Source organism: Alligator sinensis, unplaced genomic scaffold, assembly GCF_000455745.1.
Source record: "Alligator sinensis unplaced genomic scaffold, ASM45574v1 scaffold312_1, whole genome shotgun sequence".
Taxonomy (NCBI): Eukaryota; Metazoa; Chordata; order Crocodylia; family Alligatoridae; genus Alligator; species Alligator sinensis.
In genome coordinates this window covers 377,563-388,616 of record NW_005842029.1, presented here as the reverse complement: position 1 = coordinate 388,616, position 11,054 = coordinate 377,563, and the positions used below count along the sequence as shown (strand labels likewise).

The 11,054-nt window shown below is 40.7% G+C and overlaps 1 protein-coding gene across 1 annotated transcript in view; it reads left to right on the top strand.

The window, feature by feature from the left end:
• The window catches only part of FRMPD4 (FERM and PDZ domain containing 4), a 455,712-nt gene extending 444,975 nt beyond the window's left edge, over positions 1 to 10,737 (top strand). Inside the window, exons 15-18 of the mRNA XM_014519316.2 lie at positions 1,019 to 1,157; positions 2,471 to 3,526; positions 3,828 to 5,102; positions 9,339 to 10,737. Of these exons, the coding sequence (XP_014374802.2) occupies positions 1,019 to 1,157; positions 2,471 to 3,526; positions 3,828 to 5,102; positions 9,339 to 10,669 (3,801 nt within the window). The 3' untranslated portion in view covers positions 10,670 to 10,737. The remainder of the gene's footprint in view (positions 1 to 1,018; positions 1,158 to 2,470; positions 3,527 to 3,827; positions 5,103 to 9,338) is intronic.
• Positions 10,738 to 11,054: the final 317 nt, after the last annotated feature.

The window sequence follows — 11,054 nt, the reverse complement described above, 5'->3', positions numbered from 1 at the left end:
ATCCGCATCTTTCCCTGTGCCTCTTCTCTTATCTCTTGTAAGGAGTTATTTATTGCATCTGTTCTTGGCTATGTCTGTAGAAGTCTAGTGCTACTCGTAAATCTATCATTGGCCTATATGCCTTAGCAGAAGCAATTGTGTAGTGAAGCCAAACAGTTCTCAGCTGTGAAGCCTTTGTGTAGTGAGATGAGACATTTTTATCACGCAGCTGCTATACAAACGTTATTGCAAAATCATAATGACTAGATTATAATATATTTTTACCACACACCCAGCACAGGCCACATGCTCCTGCCCCCCACCCTGGGTGCCGGCCCCTGCCAGCCCTGGCCCCAGGCACTGGCTTGGGTCCTGTGTTCCTCCCCTCTTTTGCAGCCACTTGTCTCTACACCCCGGCCCGCTCCAGCACGTGTCAGCCTGGGTCCGCGCTTCTGCCATCCCACCCTGGGCCCTCATGCCTGCCTGCCCACTCACTGCCACTCATTCACTTCCCACTCGCTGCCACTGCTGCCACTGCTGCTTCTCCCACCCTGCCTGCCTGCCGAAACTCTGATTCCACTGAGTGCTATAGCGAAAATGGCTGAGCGCTCAGCAGAATTGGGTATCAATTCCAAATGAGCGCTATAGTGAAATAGTGCTAATTGAAACTGCATTAAGCAGGGGTTGCCTGTAGTAGTTTGGGTTATAACATGAATAATGCTGTGCTGGAAAAACTTCTGCATAGGGTAAAAAAATCAATGGAGCAAGAACCTCAAAATCCTAAACTCCCTTTAGAAATCTAACAAAATTGTCAAACAAATTTAAAATGTCTTGTTACACATCTTTGATACAATTCTGATGTTTTTAAACATTTGATATCCTAGTTGTCATTTTATATCATACATTTCAGAAATGAGGAAAACTAGTTTATTTCACTGATGCTTTATGAATATACTATTTTTTTACTCAGTGATATTTCATCAAGTGAGCTCATTAAGAATGAATAGCCTTAACCAAGATTTGGTTGTCTTCTTCCTAGCCTATTACTTTGCTAATGGAATCATCAGATGCAATGAACCTTGCTTGTTTAACAGCTGGATACTATAGACTGCTGGTTGATTCAAGGCGCTCAATATTTAACATGGCCAACAAGAAAAATACGGGAAACCGAGAAGCAGGTATTTCTTATATCATGCATTAATAGTTGTCAAGTGTATACAAAAAGGGCAGACAAGGTTCCTTGGGTGAATTTGATATCTTTTATTAGACCAACCCGAATAGCTGGAGAATAGTTATTAAGCAAGCTTTCAAGTTCAAAAACCCTTCGTCAGGCTAAGGAGGTTTCAGCAGTTGGTGTGTGCTCTTCCTGGATGGAATGAAAAGTAAACAAGCCAGGGGCTGGGCTGGGGAGGGCATGATGACCTAAAATAAGGTCCATGAAAGCAGGATCTTATTGAAACAGATGTAACCATACAAGGCAGAACAGATGACTAGACTGTGGCTGAGGGCCCTGGTACATGTTCAGATTAAAGCTGGATAGAAATCAACTTTTACACATTTTCTATCACTAATTTTACAGCTGGTTGGCTCTTTTGATAGGTGGATAGTCATTTTTCTCATGTGATAATTACTTTGTACATGTAGCTGTTCTAAATTTGTTGTGTGATTAACCAGTTTATTGTGTAATACATGTAATGTGTAGCGAGGGCCTGACTGTTATAATGTTAAAGTTAGATTCATGGTGTTTTAAAATTCAGCCTTTGATAACATCCCAAAGGTAAAATAACACCATTTTGGGGACAGCTGCAGCCTCTCTGTGCAACATTGAGAGGAAAAAGCAGGAGAGTCGAAGTGGGTAGATATGGGGTGTAGCGGGAAGTGGGAAGCTGTTTACTATATGTAGAAGTGAATGGGCATTGGGAAGCACAGGTGGGTGATAGCCAGGGAAGCAGAAGTGAGTGAAGTGAGGTGGAGTGGAGATTTGAAGTTCTGGGTATCTTTGGGAGAGTCTGTTGTTGTTCTGTATACCTTGTGGGTTGTTTTGCCTTTTATTGTAAGCCTCCCTGAGCCTTCTTGGGGAGGGCAGCCTATATCTCTAATAAAAAAAAAAAAAATGAATGACATGTCCAATATACTCCTAATGCCTCAATGAAATAAATAAATGATAACCTATTTAAACAGTTATTTTAACATTTTCTATATCTAGGAATATGAGGTGCTGTGTTTCTTTTAATGAGTCTTAAAATATGATTTTACCTAGCTCTTGTTTTATTCTGTAATCTTTTATCATAAAACCATCTGGCTAAGATTAATTCTTAAATCTAAAACTCCTTAACATAAAGTAGAAATGAGTTTGGAAATGCTTTGACTGCTGAACACAGTTATCCTATTCAAAATACAGATTACACAGGATTAACAAATTATTATTATCAAATTGCATGGAGTGACTCCTTTGTTAAACAACTGTTGCTTTTATGTTTTTATATTATAGGAATTGAAAGCAGAGGCAAGCTCCATGCTCCTGAGTGGAACTATATACCAAAAACTACCACATTTGCGGCTGAAGGAGATCGAGAGGCCCATATTACTTTTGTGGACCCAAAACAGAAAATGGCAGATCTCTCTGAAAGTCCCTTATGTCAAAAAGACCACAGGCATCTGTACATAGAAAATACCTATAATTCAGGTGGATTTGATGAGCAGCTAATAAAGCCAGGTGGCCCCACTGAGACAGAAGCAAACAGAGGTTTAAATCAGCAGTCATTGCTGTCACTTTCAGGATTGGAATCCAGCAAGAAAGCACAGGATTCACCAAGGGGAGCAAAAGTATCCTTTATTTTTGGAGATCACAGTTTGGATGGCATCAGTCCCCAAACTCTTGGCTATGAAAGACTTTTGGATGAAAGTCCAGAAGTGTTAGAGAAGCAAAGAGCTATTTATATTAGTAATGCCAATGATATGAAAGGTCTAGAATTGTCGCCAGATGCTGAAAGCATTCAGTTTGCTGCAAATTCTGTTTACGCAAGCATAAATGACAGCAAGATATTTGGAGCTGCAGAAGGGATAGAAGAGCCTTTATTGCATGACATTTGTTATGCAGAAAACACAGATGATGCTGAAGATGAAGATGAAGTGAGCTGCGAGGAAGATATTATGGTAGGAGAAATTAATAGGCCCGCCATTCTCAGCCTTTCTGGTTCTAGTGATGACATTATTGATTTGACCTCACTCCCCCCTCCAGAAGGTGATGATAATGAAGATGACTTCTTATTGCATACCTTAAACATGGCCATTGCTGCTCCTCCTCCTGGCTTCAGGGACAGTTCAGATGAGGAAGACTCTCAGAACCAAACAACACAGTATAGAGAAGAAAAGGAACAAGCTAGTGATCCAGGAACTGATGACATTCCAGTGTCACTCATTGATGCTGTCCCTACTAATACAGAGGGCAAATGTGAAAAGGGGCTAGATGATGCTGTAGTTTCTACTCTTCAAGCACTAGAAGCTTTGGCTGCTTCAGAGGAACAGCAGACAAATGACAATTCAGGTTCTTTCACCATAGTTACATTTATTCATTGAACACCATCCCATTTCATTCATTTGAACCATTTAGTGTTGGAAACATTCCATTCTCTATGTTTTTACCATCATTTACATGCATCACATTCCATGTCATGTAGTGGAACTACCAGTACGTTGTTAAGTTTTTTTTCTTGGGACCTGTGCAATAAACTCAAGAGTATTCTTACAAGCATATTTTTGTATTTAACACACCCCATTTGCTTATCAGTTTATCCAAGTGCCTCAGATGCTTTCATTAATTGACTCTTATCTTTTGTGGCTTGCAGGTGTAGCAATCTTGCGAGCATATAGCCCTGAGTCATCTTCAGATTCTGGCAATGAAACAAACTCTTCTGAAATGACCGAAAGCTCTGAACTGGCTACAGCACAGAAACAGTCAGAAAATTCCACACGTATATTTTTGGCCACTAGTGAAGGCTACCAACACCTCATGGAAGAGCAGACAGAGTTCCCCATTGCTAAGAATCAGGCTGGAGGATCACTTATGAAATCCTCACAGTCTTTGATTAATCGGCAAGCTGCAGAGCTACAATCAAAAGTTGTGCCTTCAAAGCAGATTCTTCATACAGATAACATGGAAATGGAACCAGAGACTATGGAAACAAAATCGGTCACTGACTATTTTAGCAAATTGCACATGGGGTCCTTGGTATATTCTTGCACTAGTAAAAGGAAAAATAAGGTGACTGATGGAGAAGCAAAAGCAGCCTCTGATGGCAATGCAACTGTGAAAAAGCAGCCGGGAACTAAAAAAGCAGAGACTGATGAAGACCTAAAAGGTAAATTTGGTAGTCTTGCATCAAGAGACAGTCAGCGTGTAAGTACTTTTAATATGGAAAGACCTGCTTTTCGCCAAAGATGGTATGCTGCTTCTGATGATGGAGCATCAGATAAATCAAGCTCAGAAATAGTGAATGGGAAGACATTTCCAAGAGTTTCTGTCCTTGGTAAAACAGAAGTTGACTGTAAAGATGAAGTGGATCCTGAAGTGGATCAGGATGATACTTTAGGACTTGGCCAGAGTGAAGGCTTTTTGTCTGACATGACTAGTGTGTCTTCAGCCAAAGACCTAAATGACACAGAAGATGTGGAGTTATCTGCAGATGACCATCCCTCAAAGCTTCCAGAAGCTGAGCAGAGTGTGGCAAGACTTTGTGAATATCACTTGGCCAAGCGCATGTCCTCTCTGCAAAGTGAAGGCCATTTTTCTCTGCAAAGCTCCCAGTGCTCTTCAGCGGATGCAGGTTGCAGCACAGGCAGTAGCACTTGTGCTACCCCCGTTGAATCTCCTCTTTGTACTTCTGATGTTAAGCACATTATTTCTGATTCATCAGTTAAGGGCATTGGCTATATCCCAGCAGATGAAAGAGCTGCCATTCTTCCAAACCATGGAGGAACTTACAAGGAGCTACATCAGCAGTCTGAAGCTGTGTGTCATAGAATGACAGTGCCTGTCATGCATTCAGCAATTAACGCTGAACCATTATTTGGCACTTTGAGAGATGGATGTCATCGGATCCCCAAGATAAAAGAAACTACAGGTACAGCAATAATAAAGCACTTCTGAAGCACATATTTAACAGGGAAAATGTGTAAAAACTAGGTGTGAAGATTATGTTGTCCTTATCTGAAAGAATATTGTCAAGCTGCAGTGGACAGTAAAATTAGACCTAGACCATTTCTGTTCATTTTCACTTTCTGTTTCTAATGTGTGAATGCACTGTTGGTTCTTAATTACAAACACTGCAAAGAAATATTTGAATTAACCCCCCTCCCCCACAATTACATTTTATTAAACAGAAGGAAAAAAAACATTTCCATTTATTATTTGCTTTCAAAAACTGTTTTCTAGTCTAAATTCTCTATGACATGATGGATACTGGAAAGAATATTGCTTGGATGCTATGCCACAGTGTCTCAAATTTATATTTCATTTGAATTTCTGAATACATAGGGCCAGATCCTAGTCCACCTCTTAGGCACCCAAGTGACTTGGAGACATGTAAGTGTGATCCAGTGCAACCATGTGTAAATTCTTGAAGAACCATTAATGTTCTCCAATATGCCTCATTTTAACTTTAACACAAAGCAGTAGCATAACTAGGGGTGGGTAAGAGGGGATCTCATTCTGGGATCAGGTTAGAAGGGGTGCTGGAATCACCCCCCACCCCGTGAACTCTTGGTAGACCATGCTCACCTTTGGAGCTAAATTCTGCTTCACTTGCTAGACACTTAACACATAGCTGATGCAGTAGGCTTTATAGGACCAGGGTCAAGGAGGCATTTTACCTCACCTGCAGGGTAACATAGACTTCTATACTGTAACTGGGGAGTCAGTATAAAGCTAGTGGTGCCCTGATGTGAGTTCTGCTTCAATCTGCAGAATCATACAGGTCCCATACATTTCAATGGAAAGCCCTTGGAGACCTCCACAGAGAGGGCCTCAGTTACCCAGGAAACATGGGACTCCCCAATCATTTCAGTGGTAAATTTTCATCTCTGCTGTGATGTATCTGATGACTGGTTGGAATTCCACTTATTCCCCCACCTCCCCACACATACTTAGCAGGGCTTCTGACCTGAGCAAATAGACACTAAATAGACAACTGTCATTCTTTTTACCAACCAGTATTAAGCTGCTTCTCCTTCTCAAGTAGCTTAATGATTACAGCATTTAGCCAGAATGTGGGGAACCTGGGTTTTGCCCCACCCAGGTTTTGAATCCACACTTCCTGTTTGTATTCACACTTCAACTGTTTCCTGAAAAGCCTTTTTTCAGCCATTTCTGCCCCACAGCCATCTGGTTAGGGCATCCTAACCAGATGCATATGGGGCAGGCTGCCCTAACCAGACAGCAGAAATGGGGCAGAAATGGCTGAAAAAAAGCTTTTCACCCCTTGGTATTGAAGGTACCCACTGGGCAGCCAAGATTGAGTCCTAGAGGTAGGAGGGAGCCCAGAGTTCCCACCTTCCTGGCCCCTGCTCCCTATTTATTTTACCCAATACCTTTTTAATGCCAAATACATTATACACAGTGATACCAGTAGGTTATGGTACTACTGTAGATTTTATTTCAGTAAGAAGGGGCAGGATCCAGCTCACTGGAGTTGCAACAGTACAGGTGGGAGGGGCTTTGCGCTGTAGTTAACAAGGTGATCTGGAAAGAAATGCATCATCAATCCTTAGTATGCCCTCTCCACCGTTCTATGTAAGCCAGGTGTGGTAAGAGATGCCACAGGAGAATTGGTTTCAGGAGAGATTTGACAGCAGAGTCAGCTGGTATCCTTATGACTAATCTACAAGGCTTTCTCCTCCCTCTCCCCAAACATAGAGAAATATGTCTTCATGTCTTCATGTTAGGGTTCTTAGGGACAGCCTTCCAAGAGGCTTCTCTTACATGAAGAAATACTATTACAAGGACTGTTACTGGAGTATCTAAGTCAGCCTTATTGGAAAGGAGTTTCAAGCTGATAGATGTGAAGAAAGCTTGCTGTCCCCCTGAAGGCTGTTTGTATGGGGGGGGGTTTCGAATGGTTCTATGCCTTTTAAATTGCAAACGATGTAGAACAGTTTCCATTTCCTTGAGCCACCATCAGACACCCTCTTGCTTATTCTTCTTGTTTCTTGATGTTGCTTCCCTCTCTTGGCTGCTTGCGGTCCTGTCTGGCCTGTGGTCTGGTGATTAGGAAACTGCCTTTGATGAGGAAGGTTGGGATTTATATCCCCTCAACAGGAAGTGGGCCTAGAATCTGAGTCTTCCATGTCCTGCTTTGGTGCCTTGACCTTGAAGTCTACTGGGCAAAAAGTAGGCACCAGCAACATGCTGTTCTGAGTACAGTGTTAACCAGTAACTAGTCAGAGCCCTTGTTTTTCTGCAATTTGGAGGCTTGGTCTGATATTTTTGTGTGTCTGTTGCAAAGTTGAATTGCAATGGAGCATAAATGCAATTATACACCTTTGCAGCAGCATTGAATCACTTCCAAGCATACATGGCAGGACAAATTTAGTTGCATTATGTGAAAATGTGGCTGCATAAAGAATTCAGGCAAGTTAGCATGATTTGAGGTGTTGCACAAGATGAAGCAAAATTTTGTGTGATGCAGATGCCTAAAAATTATATAAATGTCAGGTGTCTCACCAGTGGAGTAGAATTCTGCCTTTACATGCCTAAGTACACGCTCACTAAATGTAACAGGATCTTTACAGCTAGATTTATGGCAATTTAGAAGAGAAAAATCTGAGATTAATTACTATACACTAAGTGTTCCTACCATTTCTAACACCCATCAAGGAGCAAACTATCTGCAAATTTATAGTATAGTGTGACTATATGGCTAGTATTTCTTTCACTGAAATAAAGAATATTTATCTCTTGATAAGCCATTGAAAGAAAATATGAAAGTTGCATTGTTGATAGGCCAGGGAAAAGGCTCAGAGCACTAACCGTATAGAAGAAATGTCATTCATTAAGTATGAATGCATTTAACTTGGAATCTGCTTGTAAGTGTATCCTGTAAGGACAGCTTATCAGAGGCAGGCAATTATTTTGGGCAGAGGGCCGCTTACTAAGTTTTGGCAAGACATCAAGGGCCGCATGACAGGCAGGCAGGGGCAGATAAATATTACTTTTCTAAATTTTTTAGGGACCCCACGGGCCAGATAGAATGGTCTGGCGGGGTGCATCCGGCCCGCGGGTTGTATTATGCCCACCCCTGGCTTACAGGTGATTAAGTTAGTACAACGTTTTCAAGAGATTTTATAAATGTTGGGGTTTTTTTAAATTAGTTTAACAAAAGATTTTAGCTCAGGTACAAACAAACCCTTTATTAGTTGCAAATCAAACACAGCAGCAATATGTTAATGTATGAAAACCAGAAAAATTAAATATCATAAACCAAATGAAGCAATTTCTTCTCACTGCTTTAGACTGGCCTAAGACAAACCTACCTTAATAGCTTTAAAAGGAAAGCAGGAACATGCTGCTCAGGAAAGTGCATGATCACTTACAATGCATCTCTTACATCTGCCGATTTATTTAATGATACAAGTTAGTTAAATCACTGTAACTGAACCCTGAAGGAAACAAGGTTAAAACCGAGAGAGGTAGTTAGCTTTGTGCCTCTGACGTCAGGCTGAATGCATGGTACAGTTAAAGCGGCAATGGTTGTGCACCCTGTGTTGTCATAGAAGCATGCAAGCATAATAGTTGCATCCTAAAAGCTATTATCAATATTGATATGGATATAATTGTTATGACTGTCTATATCCTAAGAACCCATTTTGGGGGAAAAAGGAGGAGTATAAAGGGACACAAATTATCAAATTATTTCAATTTTAATTAAATAACAGATTTTTCAATTTGCTAATATTCTTTGAAGTACTAAATAGGAAATTTCCATTCCACGCACCTTAGGGGTTGTTTGTGGAAATGTTTTAGAATTTCATTCCTACTGTCTCCATTTTTAAATCAGAGTAGGCTAATGCGTAAGTATACATAAATGTGAACATGTTGATGGATGTTCCATATTAGTGACATACCAAAATCTTTCTCTTTCCTGAAAGACAAACGTTTATGCATGAATGGTATATTAAGTGAAACAGAGACCTTTAAAAATATTAAGAACCCGTCTGGACAGTTTATTTCCAAAAATAAAAGAAAAAAGGTGGAGGAGGGGAAGGGAAGGACAGTATATAAAATATATCTAGAAATTCAGTCTACATGTTATCAGAGTGATGCTTAATTATTCTCTCTTGTTCTTCTACTACCCCTAGTGTAGCTTTCACAGAGCCTGAAAAAGGAAGACAAGGAGGCATGCCTTCAACTTTTCCTAACCAGCCTCCAGCTGACACCATCATGCTATCATCCATGTTATCAGAATCAAAGGTGCCAAGTCAAAATCAAGACTCTTGTGACATTCCCAAAGCAAACCAGGTATGTGAGGCAGCAGTCAGTTTACGGCCATATGACATCATAGGAGGAAGCCTCAGGATGCCATGTAGCAGAAAAGTTTTGAGACGCAGTAGCAGCAGCATTGTTGCCGGGTCCACAGGCATTGAGATGCTCTTTGAGAAAAAGAAGGCTGCAGTCAGTTTGAAGTCTCTAGACATCATAGAAAGAGATGAATCCAGGTCAGAGAAAAGGGTAGAACTCCCACTGGGCAGAAAGCTATCAAAAAGCTATTCGCAAAGTTCTATGAATGTCACCAGTGACAGTAAAGAGAATAAAAGGTCTTCACTCATGAGCGCCATTCAAAAGGACTCCAAACAGTATAGAACGTTGCCCTTACGAAAGCTGGATGCCAGCAACTGGAGATGTCATGGCCCATTTAGCTACTGTTTCCTAAGCCGAAGAAATGATGATGATGATGAAGATGTACACAACAACCAGCTCTCTTGCCTCTATGAACCACAGATCCCATGTGAGCTACTAGAGCCAGTCAGTCAGTCTTTCTCCATTGAAACTGAGAGGAACGCTGTTGAGTCACCCCAAACTGAGGCAAACTACACACATGACAAAAGCAATGCTGAAGACCAAGGTGGCCAAATTGATACAAACCTCGATGACGTGGCCTTTGATGCACGAATCGCCAGAATCAATGTGATGAAGGAGAAAATGTATGCAATGCCTGATGGATTTCTTGCAGCACAAAAGGATGCCAATGAGCTACTCTCACTGGTCCAAGGATGTGTGGAGAAGAGAGAAGATCTACATCGGGAAACATATGACCTTAAACTTTCTCAGTACAAACAACTGTTATCTATAGAATCAAGACAGTTGGGAAGTGCCTGCAGGAAAATGGCCATGGCTGACAAAAGCCCTGAGGAAATGCTTTTAGCTATGACTTCCAGCTTCCAAGTACTCTGTTGTTTAACAGAAGCCTGCATGCGTTTAGTTAAAGTCATGAACTCTGAACCACAGCAGCAGGAAATTATAGCTAAGATAGATGAGGTTGTCATAAACTACATTTGTCTTCTGGAAGCTGCAGAAGCAGTGTCAGGCAAGACCTCCGGTGATCCTAGCATTAAACTCTTGGCTCGACATTCAACTACCATGGCCGCTATTGTAAGCACACTAACACGTTCTCTTAAAATGCTTTTAAATAAATAAAACACAAAAGTCACTTCATAATATACCTTTGCAAAGCCATACATGAAAACTTTTATTTACTGTATGTGTATGAACTAATGTAACAAACTCAGCTCTCTCTGTATATTTTGTTATTTTATATAAAATAGGTATGAGATTAAAAAAAAAGTTATAATACCGAACATTGACAAAGTACTGACCAGTTCTATCCTTCTGTTTGTATAAAAACAAAAACAAAAAACAAACAAAAAATTCCCATACAAGAACGTGTTGACATTTGGCTATTTTTCATATAGCCAAATCTACAGGTGTAGAAAGTGAGCTTTTACAGCCTGTTATGACAGAGGAATTGTTTCCTGTTCCCTCCAAGTTTACACTTGGAGAAGACTCTGTGTTTAGAAATAAG